General features: G+C 42.8%; 1 protein-coding gene across 1 annotated transcript; it reads left to right on the plus strand.

Moving 5' to 3' along the window:
- Positions 1–17,608: 17,608 nt before the first annotated feature.
- SRSF6 (serine and arginine rich splicing factor 6) lies at positions 17,609–23,669 on the plus strand. Its single transcript, XM_083620225.1, has 6 exons — positions 17,609–17,999; positions 18,343–18,491; positions 19,972–20,093; positions 20,297–20,505; positions 20,923–21,006; positions 21,190–23,669. The coding sequence occupies exons 1-6, from the start codon at positions 17,893–17,895 to the stop codon at positions 21,551–21,553; spliced, it is 1,035 nt and encodes a 344-aa protein (XP_083476351.1). The 5' UTR covers positions 17,609–17,892; the 3' UTR covers positions 21,554–23,669.
- Positions 23,670–24,871: the final 1,202 nt, after the last annotated feature.

Genomic DNA, 24,871 nt, shown 5'->3' on the forward strand with positions numbered 1-24,871 from the left:
TTATTTTTCTAGAGAGCTTCATTTACATCTTTACTCCACAGAGTCTTGAGACAGAAGACTCATCTACCACCCTTTCAAGATGGCAGATTTGCAACTCAGTAGCCTCACTACATGATCAAAGGTTACATTCAGTTTAGAGTACAGTGGTACCTTGGTTCTCAAACGGCTTGGCTCCTGAACAAATCGGCTCTCGAAAGCCGCAAACCTGGAAGTAAGTGTTCCGGTTTGTGAACGTTTTTTGGAAGCTGAACGTCCGATGCAGCTTGCGCTTGAGTGCAGGAAGCTCCTGCAGCCATCGGAAGCTGCGCCTTGATTTTCCGATTTGAACAGTTTCAGGAGTCGAACAGACTCCCGGAACGGATTAAGTTCGAGAACCAATGTACCACTGTATCAGAAAGCAATCAACAGGGAAACATTAACCCATTTAGGAGCTTACAGTCCCATGTTAAATCTTTTCACCAATACAAAGGCATTCCCCGTTTCAGTGTCAATTAAACCAAAATTATACTTAACACTATTTCTCAGACTAATCAACCTCACAAGGTCATTGCAAGGACAAAATGAGAAGAAGGTGAACCAAGTACACTGCTTTGTGCTCACTGGAGGAAAGCAGAAAATCAAATGTAATAAAATAAAATAAAATAATAAAAATAAAATAAAATAAAATAAAATAAAATGGTACACAGCTCATACATCCAGCCTACTAAGCACAGGGAGAAGGGGACAAATCCAAGGATGCTGATGCTGGTACTGATGACAATAGGTGCCAAAGGTCCAGAACCAAGGAGGCAAATAGAGGGGAGCCCAAATCTGTTTTCTGTGCTGATTCAAGACACTTAAGTGGGCAAAACAAAAGTACATTTTGAGCCAACAGCTTTCATAATGTGAATATCACTGAACGAAGTTGCCCGTAAGTCATGGTTTGACAGTTTCCACAGTAATGAAATGAAATGCAAATTAGATTAATAACCACAATGACACCAACTCTGTTGAAACCTGGGTTGCAAGATTTAATTAACTTAATCAGTAGATTAATCAACAAAAGCCGTAATTGAAGATTTAAATTAGTTCCCTGATCAATCAGTAGGGCTCAAACAGAAAGATACACTACCTTGCAGGCCACACTATATGTCATTATATTTGATGAAAAGGAAACTTAACGTTAGCATTCCTTTCCAATTATGCACTTGTTGTTACATTATCAACAGTGTTTGTTTATGATTATCTTCCTATGAAGCATTTCAAAAAGTGATTTTTACAAAACTATTATAAAACAATTGTATATATAACACAATCAACACAATTGCATATATAAAAAACATGGCCTATAGATACCAACTGGGATAAAAAGATCCACTTAGAGGGCTTTCCTTTTCCAACCTGCCTTCTAACATGGGCCAAAAAGATTGAAAAAAATTGTGTCTGTCTGATACTGTATCCAAAGCTAGCAGTTCTTTCACGTTGCTTTTATTTTTTTAAGCCTAAACAAAAGCAGAATAATTTTGGGGAAAGGACCTTTGTAAAATACCCGTCCAGCTCATGCAACACTTTGGATCCATTTAACAAGGCACAAGGTTCTGCATGAAGCAAAAGAACCTGGGAAGTGGAGCACAAAAAGCAATGGATCCTGTGATGAGGATCCTTTCCTTGTTCTGATATAATTACCAGATCAGCCAGCCCTTGATGGTAATTGATTCTAGGAGCATTCTGTATAATGTTGTATAGTATGCTTTTGCATTTTGTGCATTTGTAAATTGCTTATTCAAATTTTGTTAGCCATCTTGGAAATTCTGCTGAAGAGTGGGATATACAGGTATCCACAAAAGGTAGGTAGATGATGATAGATGATAGATAGATAGATAGATAGATAGATAGAGATAGAGATAGATAGAGATATAGATGGATATAGACAGACAGACTTTGGGAGGAAGGGATTGCAAAAACTATCAACCCTCCAAAAATTCTCCGAATCTGTGGGCTTATTTTAAACCATCCCCAGTAGCAAGTATGCAAGTGTTCTTACAGGTTATATTCAGAAACTTACCCTGATAGGTGCTCTGACAAAGTCCAACATCAGTCCCGTGAGTCACATGTGTGTGTGCTTAAAAAAAGAAGACTAAGACGCAACCAACCCATCAAGCTTTGACGCACACTCCAACATGATTAATTGCCTTGTCTTGCCTCAGAGCATCTTCAAGGTTCTCATGATGTGCGAAAAGCTAATGACACACATTTTGCAGGAAAGGGGAAATGGCTTAAATTTATCTATTCAATTGGGCATGGATTCAGGAGGCTTTAGGGTCTAGAAAAGACAGCTAACTGCTAGTTGAACCAGTGGCTTACTGGTCCTTAGGTCAATTCACTCACGAAGGGGGTGGTATTGTGTTCCCAGCACAGCTACACCCCAACAATCCTCCCCTCACTTGGCTTAGTTGTACAGTAAATACTTCCACACCAGACATGGATCTTTGCCTGAACAACAGTCCACGAGGCCTTGAGCTCAAATACCTACTCTGCATTTTCAGCCTGGGCTTTCCAATTCTTCTTTCCTTCTATCTGCTTGTTAGATGGACTCTTGACTTTGACTCTGGTTCTCTCTGTGCCTGTCAACCAGATGGAACTTCTTATCTAGTACCTGTTGGGACCTGCCAGCTCCAGGAGCCTGAGTTGAATGGAACCTCTTCAGGCAGGGGGGGGGGGAGTTCATATGCTGGACTAAGTAGGAGCAGATTCCCCCTAGTGAGGACTCAAGGCCAGCGGGATTAAGGATGCCCCAGCCTTGCATCCCATTGAAGCCAGATCCTTAGATGCAGCCCAGTGTCTTGTTCTTGAGTTCCTCCTATGTCATAAGACCACTATCAGCCTGATCACCCCAGGTATCCCAGAAGTAAAGGTGGTGGTGAGCCCAGAGAGAAGTTTCCATTAGAAGGCATGAAGTTCATAAGCCATTCTGCTCTTGCGGAGAAGGTGTCAATAAACTTGCTTCAGTTTATTGTTGCTGATACATTAAAATAGTTCCATTTATCTAATGGGTGCTGCCTTCAGCTCCCTTTTTTCTTGGGAAGTACAATTGTTGAAAACAACCACCCAAAGTGCTTGTGGAATCATGGCCTCCTCCACTGAAGGTGGGCCAGGAACGGTGAAACTGTAAAGTCTGCTTCAAGAACTAACAGTTTCTGCCTGGATGATGCTGACACCAGCCCCCATGTGATCTTGGCAGTTGTATCCTCCAAGCATTGGGGTCCCCGATGGAGTGCCCATGGGCACCCAGGCACCCTCAGACATCCCACTTGGTGTTCACCATTGCCCCCTCCCGTTTTTTAAAAAAGAAGGACTGTTGGTTTGTGGGAGAGACAACCTGCTATTTTTGTCTGTGTTTGCTATGGGGTGTATTTTGCCATTGGGGAGAGGGTTCTAAGCTTTGCCAGTTTTTCTTCTGTGAAATGAGTATTTTATGACGCCTACAATGGGCCTGGAGTCCAGAAAGGATGGGGTCCTTTCCCTGGCACCTGAGTCTAGCATTAGCCTTCCTTCCCATCTAGGCAGCTCCCCATCTTCCTTACAATCCTGGGGCTCCAAATCTATGGACTCTTATGTTGGTGGAAATGAGCTGGGTTGATTATCAATCCCTGGCTTGCAGCAATATCTGCCCCCATATTGAGCCTCTTGTCATTTTTATCCAGTATTCTGTTCACCTTACACTGCAGCTTCCACAAACTCTGCTGCCTACGACTCCACCCAAACAATGGCTTTTTCTTCCAAGGATTCTATTACAGGGATCCAGCTTCAGATTCCATAACCCGACATGAGAATGATAGCAATATTGTGATTGTATGAGTTCCTTTCTCGCCTCCGACAATGGAACCCTAGAAATATAACCAACCAATCTCCAGTAACTCTCGGTGCAAACTGCAGTTCTGCTGATACCAAATTGGACAACGAATGAATGAATGAATGAACATTCTTTAATTTTCAGCTGCATCTTCAGCTGAAAATATGCTCAATTCTGTGGCACCAAGAATTTCTGTAGTACAGTTATACTATTGCACCAGGCTCATGCTGACAGAAACAAGAGACAGTTCTTAAAATGACCATGAATATATATATACACTACAGATATAAGCTGATTGAATAGTAACGCCCTGCTAACAAGTGGCTCTGGTTATAAAATGTGCAGTCACAGCATGTGAGAAGGGGCACCTCCCTGCAGTGCACAACTGTCTGCACTGCCGTTCACTGGGACTGGAGTAAGGCATGGCAGGATAGCAGTGAGTGAAGAAAGCCGTAGATTGGTGGCAGAAGTAGACACACACACCTGTGCTCATCACCTCTCACCTGGTACTTCCCTTGCCCTTATTGCCCTTTATCAGTCCCAATGAGCAACAGTGACACTGCAGTCCAGAGGGCAATGTTGAGTCAGGACCCCACCACATCCACCAAGTCTGAAAATCTGCTCTCTGAAGCAGTGGCTTCTGGTGGCTTCATAGCTCAAATGCACACATATTTTCCCTTAGAAAAATAGTTTAGTCTCCATTACCTTTATCAGCTTCCTATTTTCAGGCCTGGGTTAAGGGTATGAAGGGCCTGTAAAGGTAAAGGGACCCCTGACCATTAGGTCCAGTCGTGACCGACTCTGGGGTTGCGGCACTCATCTTGCTTTATTGGCTGAGGGAGCCGGCGTACAGCTTCCGGGTCATGTGGCCAGCATGACGAAGCCGCTTCTGGCGAACCAGAGCAGCACACAGAAACGCCGTTTACCTTCCCGCCAGAGCAGTACCTATTTATCTACTTGCACTTTGACATGCTTTCAAACTGCTAGGTTGGCAGGAGCAGGGACCGAGCAACGGGAGCTCACCCCGTTGCGGGGATTCCAACCGCCGACCTTCTGATCGGCAAGTCCTAGGCTCTGTGGTTTAACCCACAGCGCCACCCGCGTCCCTGTATGTAGGGTCTAGGTACAATTAATTATAATAAACAGCACTAATAACAATCCTAAAATCACTAAACAAACCATCTAAAAGTTACAAATATGTTGAATTGTTGAGGTTAATTACAGTAATTGTCAGACGAAGTTATTATATTTTCAAAAAAAGCGTCATGAGCCCCCCAATTTTTTTAAAAAACACACACACATATTTTATTTTAAAAACACATATTTTGACATTTTGCCACCCCCACCCCCCAGTGATGACACCCGGGGCAGTTGCACCCACTGCACCCCCCTTCCTATGCCACTGACAATATCTTCAAGCCTAAATCATTCACTACACTGATTTATTCTGTTTCTGGTTTAGCTTGGGTTTTTCTGCTGGCTTTAGCTGTGGCAAAGTCATAAGCACTTAGATTCCCCTTCCTGCCCATCCCAAGGCCTAGAGAGACTGACCAGCCCAAGGTCATCCAGCGAGTTTTGTGACTGAGCTGGGAAACTGAGAGCCTAAAAAAAGGGAGGCATCTCCTGAGGCTTATTAGCCTGAGGATTAATCCAGTCCTGCATAATTTGTCCAGAAACTTCAAATCCCTGAATTTATCTAAAACGGAACCTCCTTGCCCTATTGGTGTTTGAAAAGTCAAGTCCTGATTGCCACTATCAATTCAAAATGTTAAGAAGTCGCATTTGATATGGCTCTAAGAGGGTCTGAATGTTAAAGCTCTCTTGAGCTGTATTTGAAGAAGAAAAAAAGCCTCATTATGATTAATTAAGTAATACGTATTTCGCTTTGGTTCATGGCTGTGTTTGCAGAGAATCTTGATAGTACCACTTTTTTGTGAGGAGGAATGTTAATTAGATGCACACACCATGTGCACCCTGGAAAAGGCATGAAATGAATAAGCCCCTCTTAGGTGTCAGAATACCCAGGAGAACACCAAAAGGTAAAAAGAACTACTGACAGGTCAACATCTTCCTTTCCATTCATTTAACCACGTTATAGTATCTCTTTTGCTACACCATAAGGCCATGTTATGAACTAGAATTAAAACAGTTGAGTGTTACACAATTCTGACCCTAGGAACACCAGATGCTGTTTTGTAATAGACTCAAACTAAAAGTATTTAAAGCTAAAGGGATAGTTGCCTGTTTGCTAAGTCCTTTGTAGAAGTTGATGAACTTTTTTTAAAAAAGTATTTCGTGCAGCTGGGATGGAATGACCTTTGGGAACAAAATATTTTGCTTTCAGTGTGAAAAAGTGTCTGATTCCCCCTTCCCTGCCAAAACTAAAGAGTCCAGCAATCTTGAGTTTTCTGTTTTTTACAACAGTGCCAAGTTTTCATGGGGAATTTTTTTATCCCAGAAGCGGTATTTTACAGTTCAACACCCAAAGAGAGAAAGAGAATAATGAGAGCTTTGATCTGAAAAAAATAAAATAATGTGTGTGAAATAACAGATGATAAAAAGAGAGATTGCCCAATTCAAAGCATAGCCTGGCCAAACGAGTCGCAAGCAAAATCTGGAATAAGCATCCCCATGGAATAGATCTCTAAGAACATATGGGACTTCCTTTTGGGAGACACATTTTCCATCTCAGCTTTGTTCTGCTTTCTGCTATTGATCTTATCATTTTGTTTGTTCGGGGGTTTGTTGCTATAGCTTCCCAACACTTGAAGATCATTCAAAGATATGGCATTCCTGACATTATTAAAATAAATAACTTGATAACACCATGAGGAAACAGCTCCTTGGATGTAGCATCTGGCAATGCTGCTCCCCAGAGGACTCCCAGGCTGAAAAGCCCTTTATTAACTGAGCTTCCAGCCAGTGGTCAGGAAGGAAATGCATTTGTTGCACAGAGCAGAAGGATGTGCCATTCATCTTACATCACTCACAGAATACTTCAAGGATTACACTAGGGTTCAAAGCCATACTCAGCAATGAAGCTCATTGGCAGACCTGAGGCCAGTCACTGGATTTCCATTTAAGCTGCCTTCTCATGAAGGTCCTCATTAGCCCTGTTTACTCTCCAAAAATATATAGACTCAGTGCATGGAGGGAAGTAGTGGAATTGCACCCACTGTCCCCATATCTTACCTCAACAGCAGGTGCGGCATCCTTATCTGACCCCTTGGAGTCCTTCAGCCAACTTTCCACAGATCACCCACCCTTTCCACGGAGTACATACCTTTTCCACAGGCTACAGCCCTCACCGGCCCAGCTCTGCACCCTCCTTATATGCTTTTGTGTGGATGGACTATTTTCTTGAACAATAAAAATGCCTCTTCTTGCCAGGATAGAGAGGTGTGCAGGTGGGTATAAACGTTGTGTGGCCAGAATGTAGCCTACATACAAAATTGCTCTGTCTGCTTTTGTCTCTGGTCCACCAACCCCAGAATCCCAGAAGGTTCCCCATGAAGACATGTAACCCTTAGGTTGAAAAAGATCCCACACCATTGTTCCATACATTCAGCTGAAGGTGCGAACAGAGCCCTGCATAGAACCGTACTAATGCAAGCGCTAGTCTGCTTGGGCTTTAATAGGATTTCTGATCATGTAGAGGAATTTATGGTCATATATCCACAGAGGGTTCTATTCATATCTTCCATTAAGCTTCCTGATCACCAAGAAGATTGGCCTTGGGTAAAACTGTAGTTGTGGTGGACACTACTCATGTCTTCTTCTGTGCCACAGACACCAGGGACAGCAGGCATGGTTCTTTTCCCTCTTCTAGTCACTGAGCCTACATACTTTTGAAAGTGCACAGAATCACAAAGTATGAAATGAACAGATGCAACACATGTACCTTGTGCCACAAGGTCAAACCCCACAATACTATTGCACGATACCAGAAGAACAGACAACAGAAGCCATTGTAGTAACCTCCAATCATGGAAGCCATTATCCAACAACATTTGAAGGACACCACTGTGGCTATCACAGGCCAACAGAAATATCTCCTGAACAAACACTGCTGGAATGGAAGGGGCCACTTCCCAAGCCACTCTTGTCCCAGTGCCATTCATTTCAATAGGGCTATCAGTAGAGGACAGACCCAATGGATTGTGTCCAACAATTTGAACCTATGTCTATCATGCCACAAAAAAGTTAAAAAGTAAGGGATGCTTCTTCCCAGTTAAATATAAGGTAAAGGTAAAAGACCCCTGGACGGTTAAGTCCAGTCAAAGGCAACTAAGGGGTTGCGGCGCTCATCTCGCTTTCAGGCCAAGGGAGCCAGCGTTTGTCCACAGACAGCTTTCCGGGTCATGTGGCCAACATGACTAAACCACTTCTGGCGCAACAGCACTCCGTGATGGAAACCACAGCACACAGACACATTGTTTACCTTCCCACTGCAGTGGTATCTATTTATCTACTTGCACTGGTGTGCTTTTGAACTGCTAAGTTGGCAGGAGCTGGGACAGAGCAACGGGAGCTCACTCCATTGTGGGGATTCGAACCGCCAACCTTCTGATCAGCAAGCCCAAGAAGCTCAGTGGTTTAGACCACAGCACCATACACGTCCCAGTTAAATATATGTTGCCTAAGACTCCTGTCCCTTGCAACATTTACGCCACAAGTAAATCTAATTAAACATAGTAGGCCTTACTTCTAAGTAAACATGAATATAAAGGGCTGCAGCTCTCTTTTCCAAGCACCATATTGGTAATGTCCCTGTTTCATACTGTAAAGTGTGCAAGAGGCAGCAACGGCGACAGCGACTCTGCTTCCAACAGGGGACGACAAAGATCTTAATCATGACAGGCTAATTTCATTTCTATGCCCGCGGGAAAATTCAGCAGGGAGCACGCTTCTTGTTTACAAACGACGCCTTATCGTCTCAAACTATCTGGTTTCCATTTGCTTCCTCCGATGACACCAGCATTATTAAAAGGAGAAGGGGGGAAAGGTGCTGTTAACACTTGGTCCATGATAAATGATAGCGACAGCGCAGCCTTGAGAAAGGTTACTTTGCAGCATCACCAGCGACGCAGGAGGAGAAACATTTACATTTTCATCTCACCGAGGCTAATATTTTGCTGGCTGATATTACATTTGCTCTTTTTTTCTTTTTCTCTTTTGCTGATCCAGGCCTGTATCAGGTGTCATCTTATCTTGAGGTTGGCTTTGAGACAGCAAGTTATTACATGCCACAGCAAGTTTGCCTGGTCCTTAATGATACTTTCAGATGCCACAAAATTGGCCTGTGCCTTATTTACTCCCTCATAAAAGTCAGGCTTGCTATGGGCTGATTTTGAGATATTGGGGGGAAAGAAATTTTTGCTCCATAATCAAAATGTTGCGATTGGGCAGCTGCCTTGGCCTAACCATCCATTGGATCAAAGGTAGGTATTTTGTTTCCTTGGTTGGGAAGGAAAAAACAAGCTTCTGGGAATAGGTGGGCAGAACTGATCTTACAAGCTCCACATGTGTGTGTGTGTGTGTGTGTGTGTGGAACAGGCAACCTCAGCCCTCCAGATGTTTTGGGACTACAACTCTGACCATCCCTAGCTAACAGGACCAGTGGCCAGGGATGATGGGAATTGTAGTCTCAAAACATCTGGAGGGCCGAGTTTGCCTATGCCTGGTGTGCAACAAGAGTCACAGCATAATGCTTGATGTTCTATAGTGTTTTTAATATTTTTTTTGGGAGTCGCCCAGAGTGGCTGGGCAAACCCTGCTAGATGGGCAGGGTATAAATAAATTATTATTATTATTATTATCATCATCATCATCATCTTGGAGTCTTAGATATATTCAGTATTAAACAGCAAAAAAGCTGTAAATGAATAAGGAGCTGAGATTGTGCACTCCAAACTAAACTTTGGGTCATTACAAAGTCTGAAAGAACCCCTTAGTGTACATGTATGCATGGAGGGTTTTCTCAGCGCAACTTTGACATCAGGTGATTGGCAGCTAGGTTGTCCTGCCCACCTGTCAGCATCCGTTATGGAGCATTTCCCCAGCAGCCGGCAGGTGGGATTATTATGGCCCCTTTCCCTGAGTTGTACACATTTTCATTCCCATTTTGAGGCTGGAGAACTGCATCACAATATTTGGATAAGTGCAAATTTCAAAGGATAGCTGTGTTTCGGATCACATATTGTTGGAAATTAGACAGGCTTAGCCTTATTCTTCACCCCTAATTGGTTGGCCACTTTATCAGGTTTATGCCAACAGGATTTACTGGACCTGGGTGCAGCTCATTTGTAACTTGGGTTGTAGATAATTCAGGGATCCTTCTTCAAAACTGACCTTTTGTATTGTGAGGATAGTGTCTTTTTTTAAAAAAACAGGCTCTCCCCCCCCCCAAAAAAACTGCAGAAACTAGTTGCCAACGGAAGTGTGTCACCCACCTTGCCCAGTGTGAACACAGTCAGTGGAATGTGGATGTGAGTCTGTCAGGGGCATCTATAGGCTACAGAGATCTGGCTTTACTAAGGGAGGGCAGCAGTGGATGGGAAACAGACAAGAAGAATCAAGGGAACGAATGCTGCAAAAGGGAGAAAACTATGAAGGCAGCACAAAAGGGAAGCGAGAGTGAAAGGGAGACAGAGCAAGGTGTTCTCACTGACTGCTGCTAAACAAAATGTTTAGGAAGCAATTTTGCTTAGAAAAAGACGACTGCCTTAATAAATCTGAAGAGCAGAGGAGCTTTTATTTTATTCTACTCTTATTTCAGTATACTGACATCTGATGGCAAAAGCCTGAAATTGCATCAGTACCAGACCATCTAATTTCCTGACCTCCCAATCCAGCCCAGGAAGCCATTCCTGTCTGGTGCTGCCTCTGGTCTCTTTTCGGCTCCCAGTAAAAACATTTTTAAGGGCATCTAGCTGCCTGCCAAACTCATCTTTCTTAGATTTCACTATATATTTTTAAAAGTTTTTAAATGTGTAAGCCTCTCTGGGAGTCAGGGCTGCACAGCTGCTAAAGAAATGGTTTGATAAAGCTAAACAAGGGAAACAGTATGCAAAGGGTCAGCAAACTTTTTCAGCAGGGGACTGTCCCTCAGACCTTGTGGGGGACTGGACTATATTTTGGGGGGGGGGAGAATGAATTCCTATGCCCTACAAATAACCCAGAGATGCATTTTAAATAAAAGGACACATTCTACTCATGTGAAAACACGATGATTCCTGGACCGTCCACGGGCCAGATTGAGAAGGTGATTGGGCCGCATCCAGCCTCTGGGCCTTAGTTTGCCTCCCCATGAGGTATGCTGTATTGGTTAGAGTGTCGGACTAGGACCTGTGAGACAAGGGTTCAAATCCCCACTTGGCCATGAAGCTCACTGGGTGGCCTTGAGCCAAGAATTGTGATGATGACATGGAGAGAGGGAAAACCATGCAAGTCACGTTGAACTCCTTGGATGAAATGTGGGATAGCAAATAAATAAATACATACATACATATATAGACACCCCTACTTCACATCTAAGCCTGAATGCTTCTGTGCAAATATTGGTATTTTGAATGACATCTGAGGTGTTTTAGCAACATCTACCATGTCTCCAAAACACACATAGTACTGTAACTGAAAAATACCGATGACCTACTAATAAGCATTAGTCTAATACAAAACCAAAAATAGTGTTTGGGATTTAATGTATTGTCTGCAGCGCTCTCTGCTGGCAATTTATCAATCAGCAGAATAATGTGAGCTCCTAATCTACCAATAAATCCAAAATGTGTATGAAATTACAGTACTGGGATCAAAGGAAAGGTGATTGATAATTTGTGTAAAAGTTACAAATGCTTGTGCCATAACTCAGAATTTGTATGGAGACAACCATTATCATTTTTAAGGTTAAATCTACTGTATAGCTCGCAGAAGAAGTTGTTTTTATATTTTCTTTGCTATTAACATTTTACCTCAAAATTTCAATTACCCCCCAAATCATTAACAGAAATACATAATATTTTACCCATCAGTCAGATTATTGTTTCACGTGTGCAATTCCAGGCTGAGATGCTTTGAAGAGCATCAAGTTTTCTTAGCACTGAGCACCTAGATCCTGGATATTCTTTCCTTCTAGAAAGATCTCTTTCTCTTACACCTGCCAAATTAATGCATCTGCAAGACTATATTTAAATAGTCAGTTGGTTCACTTCTGTCATAAATGAGTACATCTATCATGCTTGGAAAACAGCATGACAAAAAAAGAAATAATGTGTGGATGTGCAATACCTCAGTTTTGGAATATTCCAGAATACCCTCCCCTCGGAGGTTAGACTAGTGCCAGCATTAACTAGCTACCATCACCAAGGAAAAACAATACTTTTCCATCAAGCCTTTGCGTAAAGAGCTCAGAGGGAGAGGGTGGTACAAACTGAATTTCATTTAGTGATTCATTTGCTGTGCAATTTTATATTTTATTTTCTGTTCATTTTCTCTGTGTCTGCCCAGATATTGTTTCACAATGGCAAACAGGACAGGACAGTTTTAAAATAAATTAGTATGAAGCTATTCCATGGGGCTCATTTCAGTCAAAAATCTAGCCACCACATTTTATACCATTTCACGATTCTAACCGCAAAGTGGAAAGAATTTCAAAATCTATACTTTGACAAAGCAATCTGTTGCTGAATAGCTGATGTTTAGAAGATAAAGGCTATTCGGTTATTTTATGCTATCTCCTTAATATGAATGGGTATTTTCCCGGCTGGCCAGTTCTGGGGAAAAATCCCATCAATTTTACAAGGAAGCCTTCTTTGACAACAGATTATAAGCAATAAGCTATAGCCAAATATTAGCTCTTGGCAGAACAGACAAATTAGGGGAAGAGATATCTTTTATTGGTTTGACAATAAAGAGTCCAATAAAGGTTACCAGACCACTGATTTCTGCCTAGCAGATTATGATTTATCGCTGACTTCCACAGCCTTGTATCTGAGTATCAGACAGAGCTTTGCTTCTACCTTCAGGAGGAAAGGAGAGAATGATTGGATTTTCTTTTTACGGCACTTGCACTGCTACCCCCCTCCCTCCCGCCACAGGCTTCCATTCTGTGAGATTCTTGCTGCTTTCAGTTCCTCTCACGGTAGTGTAACACACTGTACTGCAGATCTGCAATTCATAATTATGCAGATGAGAAGTTGTTATTGAGTGAGTGGCTGACAGATCTCTAGAACTCAGACCCCATCTGCACTGTACATTTAAAGCAGGGCCAAGTCACTTCAAGTAGTCATGGCTTCCCTCAAAAGGAGCTGTAGTTTGTTACGGGTGCCCAGAGTTGTTAGGAGATCACTATTCCTTTCACAGAGCTACAATTCCCAGAGTTCCCCGGAAAGAGGGATTGATTGTTAATCTGCTCTGGAAATGATAGCCCTAGGAGGGGAATAGGAGTCTCCTAAAAACTTTCAGCCCCAGTGGCCAAATTGGACCACTCTGGCGGCAAAGATTGGTCTGTGAACCAGAGGTTCCTCATCGCTGGGTAGAGGATTTTGGGCAAAATCGCCTTCTGCCCTGTCCGACCCCACTTTGGCTGCTACACAACTAGCACAGTTGTGTAGGCACAGCAAATCCCACCCTAGAGTCTCTTTCATGCCACCTGCTAATCTCATGTTCTGCCAGCATGGTAGGTGAAATATACTTGGAGTCCTGTAGTGATTTCATGCTCTTTATTGCAGCTTGTAGAACAGTGATTGAATTGCCCCCCCAAACCTCAGGCTTTTATATACATTATTTATACAATGAGTCCCATCTGATTGGCTGATTCTGCTTCCCTCCTGGAGCCTGATTGGTCTTTTCCTGCAAGCCAATCAGTTGTTGCATTCTAGGATCCTACTTGCCTATTGTTCTAGGATCCAAGCTTAGTACATAACAGTAGGGTTTCCACAAAAACTTAAGCCAGTGTCACTGAAGTACAGAAATACACACTTAATCAATTAAACAGTTAGATACAGTTAATCAAACTCCTGTTGTCTCCAATATGCAAAAGATACTTATTTAAATCTCTTATTTTAAATCCCAACAGCTACAAAATGGAACAATGGGACAGGGCACCTTGTGGGGTAAAGTCAGACTGAGAATTACAGTGACTGCTGTGGACACCAATACAGGAGAGACAAGTTTTGTTGCAGCTAGGGCAGATGAAGGCATCCAGTTGTACTGATGCAAGTATATCTTCTTTCGGTGCTCCTCCCAGCAGTTATTCTTCCTCTGGTCACTCCTGAAGATATATGAACTATCTCTAGGTGTTGTGGTCACCCACAAAGGATTCCCACACAGTGGGGTTAATATTGCCATCCATCATGTCATGTTTACAGACACAGACATCACCAAGGCAGCATGAGACAGAAGTGCGAACATGCTGGAAACATGGGCTTGGCAGAGCACATCTTGGTTTGAGATTCTGTGCTGCCATGTGATATCCCAAAATCTTCCTGACACAGTGCATATGGAAGGTGTTGAGGCAATGCTCCTGGTGAATATAAGTTACCTATAATTCACTACCATAAAAGCAGCGTGCGCCACATGCAAGCCTAGGAGACCTTCATCTTGGTATTGGTTGTTCGCATCACATTTTCCCCATCCCCTTTTGGAGAGATAAGCCATTGCTGTAGCTGCCTTGACCAGCTCAACATTGATGGAGAGATTGCTGGCTATGGTGGAGTCCAGGTATACAAAATCATCTACCACCTCAAGCATGTGGTCACCAATGCTGACGTCTTGCTGGCGACATCTTGACCCAGGAAGCTGATCTTCATCAAGCTGCTAGTAAGGCAGAACTTGGGGAAAATCGTTGATGAACCCCTGTAAAGCTTCCTCAGAGTGCGCTGCCTAGGCTTCCGTGTTTATGATTTCTATATGGCCACTGATAACTGCTATGTATTTAAAAAAAAGGTGAGTATGTATAGATGGTATATTACACCAGTGAAATTAGCTAAAATGTATAAAATAAGTAATAAATGTTGGAGATGTAAGGAAAAGGAAGGTACTTTTTATCATCTGTGGTGGGAATGTAAGAAAGTGAAAGGCTTCTGGGAAATGATTTAAAATGAGATGAAAAAGATGTTGAAATATACATTTATAAAAAACAACAACCCAGAAACATTTTTACTTGGTATTGTAGGCACTGACATTAAAAGACAAGATAAAAAACTGTTTTTATATGTGACAACTGCAGCAAGAGTATTATTGGCACAGAAATGGAGGCAGGAAGAACTACCAACAAAAGAGGAATAGCAGATGAAATTGACAGCCTATGCAGAATTGGATAAGATGACAGGGAGAATTCAAAACCAGCAGGACCAGAAATTCTTGAAAGATTGGAGTAAATATACGTATATATCTGAATGACAATTGTAACCAACTCACTATGCTTGTAGGACTACAAGAAGTTTTGTAAGGAGAACTGTATGAAATATTGCAGAAAAGATTTATGAGAATGGATTTTAAGTTATGGATTATTAAAAGTAATAGTTAAGATAGCAAATATAAGATTAAAAGATGAGGTTTGAAAATCATTAGACGTGGTCGATGGAAGTCTCAGGCTAAAATAGCCAAAATGTTGTATAAGAGGATATGAGATATGTTCTGTTTGGAAAATATATGTAAAAACTAATAAAAATGTATATTTAAAAAAAGAAAGGTGAGTAAAAGCAGTAAAACAGCAAATATACAAATTCTTAAATGAAAATGTTGCTTATTCACAACACAGAGCCAATCTAGATTATTGGTAAAACCTCCTGAGGCTAGTAAATTGCTCATTTCCTACAATGAGTGGCACAAAATGAGCATATTTTTCATCATAGAATCCAATCACATTTTCCCCCTCCTCCAAGGAAGCTCAGCAATTAGACTCTTACTGATTAACCAGGAGACAGGAGTCACATTATGAGATTTAGGTAGGAGTCTCTGGTGGGTTTTCTTAGTGAAGTTAATAGACATAGGTGATTTGCCCATGAAACATGAGGATGAAACCTGCAAATTGAAGAGTATTAAAAAGTAGGATCTTTTAATGTTTTCTGGGAAAGGCCTTAAGAGTTGAATGTCACAAACACAAACAGAGAAACCCAAGGGAACTGTATATTTTCAAAATGAAGCAGTGTGTCTGAGAGCAGCAATGACAAGTGCATTTTAATACTAAGGAGGTAATGAATATTAGAGAAGTTTAAATATTTAAAGGGGGGCCTTTGAGAGATCTGCCAAAAGCTTTAAGCTCTAGCACAGGGGCATCAAAATCAAAAATTACGTAGCGCCAAACACTCCACCCAGTAATCACCAGGGGGCTACACCCACAATTTTTTCATCCCCTCCCCCAGAAGCAAGGTGGGATGGAGTTGCTATGCAAGCTTCCTGGAAGGTGGTTCACTTTTCCTTACCAGAGGCGGCATGAAGGTTGGTGCAGTGCAAACACACAAGCAGGAACACCAGTTTGGCTACACCATTGTATTTGCCCCACACCAACTTCTCCACCAACTTCATTCCTTCCCCCTCTGCCCCCCCTCTGCTGGTTCTGCCCTCACTACAAAATCACTAGTTTTGATTTTGGAATTATTATTTTTAAAAAGTTTTTTTTTAAAAAAGTTTAGAGTTCTGCTGCCCCCAAACTCTCAACCATCACTGCCCTTTTGTATGCTATGTCTCACACTAGGCCCTTCAGCACTACCAATGCTCTGGACCTTCAACAAGCTACTCAAACCATGTTCTAGAACGGGGTGGGGAGCCATTCTTCTGTTGGGGGCCACATTTCCTTAGAATAATGATGCTGAGGGCCACAGGACAGCAGATGATGGGGCTGAAGGGCAGGTCCAGAGCTAGGTTTTCTGGATAGCCACATTAGACTGGGTTCTAACAACAAACGTACATACATTTGCTATTTATTAAATTTATATCCCACCAATGGAGCCCAGGTAAACCAACAAGAAGTGATAAAAAAAAAATTCCAGTAGAGGTGCAGACTGCGAAAGATCTCAACTTAAAAGGCTTTTATCAGTTATGTCAATAAGCAAGACAATCCACAGCATCCTATGTAAAAAAATGGACCGCCTAACATCTGCATTTATGTTTTTCCGTCTTGTCCATTGTTCTTACAGATTATCATTTTATCCTTTTATATATTGCCATGTAAAATAGTTTTCATGGCCTTATCGTCTTTGTCTGCTACTTGTAATTCGGTTTGTAATTCAGTTTTGCTGAAGCGTTATTGTGGAGGATGCGCTGCGTGCGAACTGCTACCAAATTAGGCTTTTATGAGGGGCGGGGTCTTGCGGGGGAGCACTTATTGGATCCATTGTTGCTTGGTGTCTTGCATTCACCAACCTTGCTTTGCAATAACTGTTACTGGCTCAAAAACGGCAAATGCCTTGTACCGCTGAAGCCAGTTCTTCGATTCTGCACCTAGCTAATATTCTTAAAAGTAAATTTATTTTAAAAAAATAAAATGAAGGTCTTCAGCGGGCACGGAAAAGACAACATACTAAAAGTCCAATTCAGTTGGCGTACTCCGGGGTAAATGGGGTTAGGCGTCACTCCGCGTTTTCGCCCTTTCCTGTCTATCGCTTTCTAAAAGCGAAGCCTGCACGTAGTACAAATCGAACGGCTCTAGGCTCGTGGGCCAACGCGCATGCGCAAACTAGCGTTTCTACTACCACCTCACATGGTCTTCAACTGCCCCCCCCCCACCCCTCCAGGTGGAGCGCAAACTTAAGATACGGCACGACGGAAGCGTCCGGAGAGCTGCGCGCACGCGCACTCCCCATTGCCTCTTCTTCTCACTCCCTCGTTCCACCGGCTCCCTTTTGTGACGCCTTCGCACGCCATTGACCCGGCCCAGGCCCCGCCCACCCCTATAAAAGCCCGCGCGGGGGTGGGGCGCCATTGTGCTGCGGAGCAGGCCGCAGCCGCGAGTGTCCCGAGGCCTTTTTGTCCCGCCGGCGCCCGATCTTGCTTTTCGGCTCTCACGCCTTCTTCCCTCTCTTTCCCCCTTTTTTTTCTCCCTTTCTAGGTCGCGGGAGATGCCGCGCGTCTATATCGGCCGCCTGAGCTACCATGTGCGGGAAAAGGACCTGCAGCGCTTCTTCAGCGGCTACGGCCGCTTGCTCGAGGTCGACTTGAAAAACGGGTGAGGCGGCGGGCGGGGAAGGTTTCTTCCTCGAGTGAGGCGGGAGCGAGGGGTGGCGGGGGGGGCTTGGGGCGCCGCTTCTTCCCCCTCCTCTCATGCCGCGTGGCGTCGCGTTCAAAATGGCGGCAGCCCCCATTGTCCCGTCAGCGGAGGGAACGAGTGAAGCGGAGAGGGAGAATGGCCCTCCTTTGACAGCGGCGCCTCAGGGACTCACGACCAGGCCGGGCCCGTTGTTGTTCGCGCGTGCCTGACGCCGACGTGCTCGTGTTTATTATGCCTATAAGAATGCCTGTGAATAGACACGGGGACGCGCCTACAGGGTAACTTTCCCGTGCCCCCCCAGGTATGGGTTTGTGGAATTCGAGGATTCCCGGGACGCGGAGGACGCCGTTTACGAGCTGAACGGCAAGGACCTGTGCGGGGAGCGGGTGATCGTGGAGCACGCCCGCGGCCCCCGCCGGGACAGGGACGGCTACAGCTACAGCAGCCGCAGTGAGTGTTGCTCCGCCGCGGCCTACTTCGGGCAGGCGCGCGGAGGCGGGAAGGGAGGACGCGGAGGGGGAGGGATCAGGCGGGAGGGAGGTTAGGCGGGGAGAGAAGGGGGGGTGGGTTTGGTCGGACTGGCCCCTCGGGATGTGGGGAAAGCGGAGGGAGGGGACACGGCGGGGCTTGGGGAGGAGGGATCGTAGGCCCCTGGTTGGGGGTGGGTGGATTGGGCAGGGTTATTAGGAGGGGCTTTACTGCACTTCTTCCCCTTTGGGTGCATAGCCTAGGGAGTTTTCTGGTGGGGGTTAGGCACCCGCAGTGCCAAGCTGCACTCAAAAAGTTTAGGGTCCTTATTTATTAGGCTGGGGTTTCTCAGAGCGGGGGGGGGTGCGCTTGTGGGGGTGTTGTATTCAGAACTCACTGCTCTTAATCAGAATGCATTCCGTGCAGATATTGCATAGCAAAAACTGCAATTCGGAGAAAGTTTGTGCTGTGGAGGAGCTAACCTAAAACAGGCACAGCCGACTTTAAGAAGTATTATCTTCGGAAGCACTTTGCTTCTTGTTCCCAAGTATAAGTAACTGTTGGGACTTTTGAGGGTGGCGATAGCTGACTTTCACAGAAACAGATTATTTCGAATTGGAAATAAAATGGCTACATACTGATGCAAAGCCCATTTTGTTTAGCTTTTCCTGGAAAGGATCTGGGATGTGTCAGACTTATTTATATAATGGTTAAGAGCAGTAAGGCAGTCAAATATCTTTTCTAATGGGTTGTTGCTGGTGGGGGTGGGATTTCTTGCAAATGTGTATGTTTGTTTTTAAAGTTGTTGCATGTTCAATTCAAACTTTTTAACAAGTCCTTGATGTTTCAATTTAAAAGTGACCAGTGGGGCTGAGGCTGTGTCCACTGAGGCTAAGATGACTGCCTTTCCTGATTGGCCATGGCTTTTCCATACATTGTGTGACCCTTGCCCTATGACCCTTTGGCTGACCTTACCGGAAGCCATGACGACAGCAGCCTTTTGCCATTAGACGCAGGGTGATGGTGAGGATTCCAAGGGTTAGACAAAACTGGTTAAACTGAACTAGGTGACTGTTACCTTGCGTGTGTTGTGGCCAAACCACCACCAAATACCTCATACTGTGATGTAAGTACTTAGTGTAATCTAGTAATCGTTTTTGTAAAATGTAGAAATGCATGTAATCAGTTAAGTTTTATATTTTACAATGTTCTGTAAAATAAAACTTAGCAAGGTAAATCTAATAAGGAGCAGTCACTCTCTAACAGAGTTTAGGAGCACAGTCTTGTAGGATTTTAGTATTTGATTTGCCCTTAATATATAAAATGTGGCGAATTAAAATTTTTGTTGCAGGATTAGAAAGATAAAGTCCTACTCCTGTAAATGCAATTTGTGAACTGAAGTAAACTAACTTTTCATTGCTTTTATACAAGGTTGCTAACTTTGTATCTTTGTATGATAAAGGTGGAGGAGGATATAGCAGTCGAAGAGCATCAGGAAGAGATAAATATGGACCACCTGTTCGCACAGAATACAGATTAATTGTTGAAAACCTTTCCAGTCGCTGTAGTTGGCAGGATTTGAAAGTACGTTGACACAATAATTTATTTATTTTTTAAAGCAAGTTATCAAACAGCTCTTTGAATCCCATAAACTTTGAAGAATGCCGGTTCACTTTGAAAAGTATGTGTATTGAATTTGCTGAACTTGCTGAGATTTTTTCCTGAAGCTAGTGTAGTGTCCTTCCTATGTTTGTGGAGAGACTTGATACTTCAATTTTCTCTTTCAGGATTTTATGAGGCAAGCTGGTGAGGTAACCTATGCGGATGCTCACAAAGAACGCACAAATGAAGGAGTAATTGAATTCCGTTCTTACTCTGACATGAAGCGTGCTCTGGACAAATTGGATGGTACAGAGATAAATGGACGAAAGATCAGGCTGGTTGAAGACAAGCCACGGTCAAGCCATAGACGATCTTATTCTGGCAGTAGATCAAGGTATCTTTGGTCCTGATGTGGTTTGTAAGATTTTCTGTGTATGAGTTAAATCCGGAAATGGGGATATACAGAAAATTGCAGCAGTTATTTCCCTGAATAGAGAAGAATACACCTTGCAGTGTTGGGTAACAGGGGTCCCCACTTCAGATGTTATACTACTCAAGTTAGCTGGCTGTACTAATGTGTGCATAAGTTCAGATTTCTTTGGATATCTGTGCAAGAATATAAATTTGCGTGAACTTTGGGACATATTGAGCTCTGGATTGGGACTTCTGTATGTGAAGTGAAATTGCGCTTTTGTCCCCAGCACAGCCTTCTCAGCAGATTTTGTTGGGGTGGGGGAGAGAGAGAAGAAAAAGAAGTCCTGTTGTGCCAGTGGTGCATGGTGCCCAAATAGCTGCTTTGTGTTTTTTTCAGGTCCCGTTCTAGAAGGAGATCACGTAGTAGAAGTCGTAGGAGCAGCCGCAGTAGATCCCGTAGTGCCTCAAAAAGCCGATCTCGGTGAGAATTTGAATTTATCTGTCTGTCTTGCCAACAATGCATTAGGAGGTGTGTCCGATAGAAATATTCTCCTAGCTTAAGTGCTCACACTGTGCATTGGTATTTAAATTACTATGCGTCCAAACAAACGGGCTTCTGTGTGTAGACTTGCAATAAGTAAATAACTTTTGTTCTTTTGAAAAGCTCTAAATCTAGGTCTCGAAGCAAAGATCGTTCACGGTCCAGATCTAAAAGTAGAAAGTCGAGATCAAAGAGCAAGTCTAAGATGAAATCTGACAGGGGTTCACAATCCCGCAGCAGATCCAAAGAGAAGTCTGAGAAGTCTCGCAGCAGATCCAGGTCTGTGTCTCGATCGCCAAAAGAAAATGGTAAAGGAGAAGCAAAGTCTAAATCAAGGTCAAGGAGCAGATCTCGTTCCAATTCGCCAATGCAGGATGAACCAGCAAAGGCACGGTCAGAATCCCCACCCAAGAGGAATGAATCGCGATCCCGGTCACGATCACATTCAAAATCCCGCTCACGTTCACGATCCAGTTCACAAGATTAATACTGGAACTCATTTCCCTTTTCACATGATTATGGAACATTTGTATTCCAGGCCAGGGGTCTTTTTTATGTTAGTATTGGCGAAGTTGGCCTGCTTAGTTGCAGAAAGAAGCAGTCTGAAAACCACATAAACGAGGCGCAAAAGTTTGAAATATCTAAAACTTTTTATGAAAGTGGCAAAGAGCAGGAAAAGATTATCTTTTTGTAGAAATTAGGGCAAATCCTTGATTATTATTTTTTAATAGTGCCCCATCGGAAATCTGGGGAGTGGAAAATGAGTTTTATATAAAATCTTTTGAGTGCAGAAGGTTTTTGGAAAGGTAACGATTCATAAATGTTTCCGTTATTTAAAATTACTGGAATTAATAGGCTATGGCTTGCTTCTAAAAGTGCATGAGAGCCTTAGTGAACAGGTCAGAGATGCTTATAAAGCTGATAAGCCAACTATGAGTTTGAATTGGAACACTTCTTCTGTGTTGTACCCAAACTTGCCAGAAGTTACTTCTTTGCTCCTTTGTCACCATCTTGAGGCAGTATTGACAACCTAATAAAAATGATCCTCTCTAACTTTGCATGCTGCAGTTTTGCCTAACAAAATAAAGCTAACATCAAGTGAAATTCAAGGTACCACATTACTTTTTAGTTGCCAAGTTCTTTGGTTGGTTGTTTTGTTGTCTTAACTGCTGCCACATTCTGCATCTCAGTTATAAGAGGTTGCTAACTTCCCATGAAATTGATGGCACTTGATGAAACTTCTTGTACTGAACTTAAGTTCTAGTGTTAATGGGTAGTCAAGAACTAGATTTCCCATTATGATTTGTGCAGCTGGATTAGAAATAAAATCAGTTCCCCTAATGTTTGTAGCAAACCAGTTAGCAACAATAACAGAATATTAGCACAGCCGTGTAACCTTTATACAATGTGTAGTTTGACTTGTATAAAATTAAATCATTGACTCCAGTGTTTGTAGCATAGCTTTATTTGCTAGATGATGTTATAGAGTAGTCTAACCTTAGCTTTGGTATGCGAGTAAAGGAAATTGGAAATGGCCTGTGATGTTGGTCTATTACAAATGTTACCACAAATGATTTAATACTATTTGAAATGGGAAACAGATTCCTCTTTTTACTTAGATTGTTTATCAAACTTTATGCTTTTTTTGGTAAACTCATAACAATGTCTACTCTTTAGCTGCCATTTAGCAGCAATCCAAGCCCTGGAAACTGAAATAGTTCAGGTTAGTACAAGTTTCACTAGCCCCACAGCTCCCGATGATGCTTAGCAATCATGCAAGAAACTGATCAGCCCCTCTTTACTTCAGCTCTAGTGATAAGCTGATATATTTTCAGGGACCTTATTCTCTAGAATCATTTGTATTTTTCTGACCTATAATGAGAGCACTACGAGAGCTCCATAAGGTTGTTTTCCTTTGTGCTTATGAAGTTTTTTGCAGGGAATAAGCATGTTCAGAGGTGGTGTGCATGGCCAAAGAATACAATGCATAAAAAATGCAGCCCTAAAATTAGAAACTGAAGCAATGCAGCATACCAATTAGATGGCATAACGAAATACCTGTTGAAATACAGTATTCAGCATAAGCTTCAAGCAGGAAAAAAGGGGCCAATTAGGCCATAAGCTAGAATTTAATTGTTCCTTCTCTTGAATTAATGTGGAAGAAGGCCTTAATAGCCCTGATAATTCAGTTGGTCTAGAATGCTGCACCCAGAGGTAGGTGTGTGGCTAGGACTCCAGATTATTCTTTGCCAGTTTTTATAGGTTCAGTTTAAGGTGCCAATTGCAGACCATGACTGAAATTGTTCAGAATAAATACTTTTAACTAGTGTGGATCATTGTTCAACAACTATGTTAGGATTGTCACATAGGAAACCTTACTTGCTGAAAAGCAAAACTGGGTACATAAAAGCAAATAGATTCAAGCAGTTTATATGTATTTTGCCAGGACATCTGAATGTTTTCAGTCGGAGGAATTACTTTCTGATCAGCACCTGTAAGGAAATAACCCTTATCATAGCTACAGATATGTCTTTACAACTGCCATAGATTCATAGTTGTGAAGTCTTAAAATGTGAGTTGCAATAAAAGCTTGCATTGGCGAAGCTCTCATCTGTTCACCTCCAGTGCAAAAAAACCCATATAAAATATTTTTTTCTCCACAGCTTGCTACCTGTGTTCATCCTAATTTTACTCTGCTGGGGTTGGAGCAAAGCATGGCTGTCACTGAAAGACTTCATACACTTTTAAACAAATCAGGCAACATCTCTGTGAGAATGTGAGATAAAAGCTTAATGAAATGGTGAATATTATATGAAATTCGAATTTTAACTGTGATATATCTCACATTCTCACAGAGAATCTAGGAAATAGCAGACTTTTCATCATAAAGTCTGTCAGGTAATTGGTGGAATTAAGGGGCCATGTTTGAGGGCTAAGCCCTCCTGACTATTGAAACAAATTTTAAAATACAAACAAAACAGTTTAAAAAAAAATCCGCAGTTGATTAAAATCCAGATTACAATATTATGAATACAATCCAGATTTAAGGAAATAAATTTTTAAGGGCTGCTTGAAAACTAGCAAAAACAGCCCTGCATGTTCCTTTTAAGAGAGTTTCCAAGAAGGTGACCTGCTGAGAAGGGCCTGTGGCTGCTAGTCTGATGAATCTTGAGGCAGGCTTTGGAAGTCAAACACCCTGAAGACATCAGCAGGTCCGTATGGGTGTGGATGCAGCATTTAAAATTGCATGTTCCTATTCCATTTAGGAAAAAGTGAATGGCAGTACTACTACATCCTACTTAATATGTTTTTCCCTACTCATTAACCAAGATGGCTTACAGGTGACTTAGTTCCACCCCCTCCCTTTCTAAATACTATTTAAAAGCAAACCCATTCTGATCACATTATAAAAGGGTAAAGGGGACACCTGACCATTAGGTCCAGTTGTGGCCGACTCTGGGGTTGCGGCGCTCATCTCGCTTTATTGGCTGAGGGAGCCGGCGTGCAGCTTCCGGGTCATGTGGCCAGCATGACTAAGCCACTTCTGGCAAACCAGAGCAGCGCTCACATTATAGGAGTCCTAGTGTTGATGCAACCTGGGCATGTGTTAATGGAAACAAGGCCATGTTCTGCTGATAGGCTGTGACACATTTGTGAATTTGTCTAACCCTCTCTTAAAGCTGTGCAAGGTGGCCATCACCACTTGGGGGACAAATGCCATAGTTGGTTATGTGAAGGATTGCCTTTTGTCTCGATTGAATCTTCTACCATTTGGCTTTATTGGTGGCCCAGGGTTCTAGTATTA

Source organism: Podarcis filfolensis, assembly GCF_964270895.1.
Source record: "Podarcis filfolensis genome assembly, chromosome: 6".
Classification (NCBI taxonomy): Eukaryota; Metazoa; Chordata; class Lepidosauria; order Squamata; family Lacertidae; genus Podarcis; species Podarcis filfolensis.

Bases quoted from the DNA above. Each gene is read 5' to 3' on its own strand.
- SRSF6 (XM_083620225.1), top strand. From the start codon at position 17,893: ATGCCGCGCGTCTATATCGGCCGCCTGAGCTACCATGTGCGGGAAAAG. The intron at 18,000-18,342 runs GTGAGGCGGCGG...GTGCCCCCCCAG, and splicing joins GAGGTCGACTTGAAAAACGG to GTATGGGTTTGTGGAATTCG. The intron at 20,094-20,296 runs GTACGTTGACAC...TTTCTCTTTCAG, and splicing joins GTAGTTGGCAGGATTTGAAA to GATTTTATGAGGCAAGCTGG.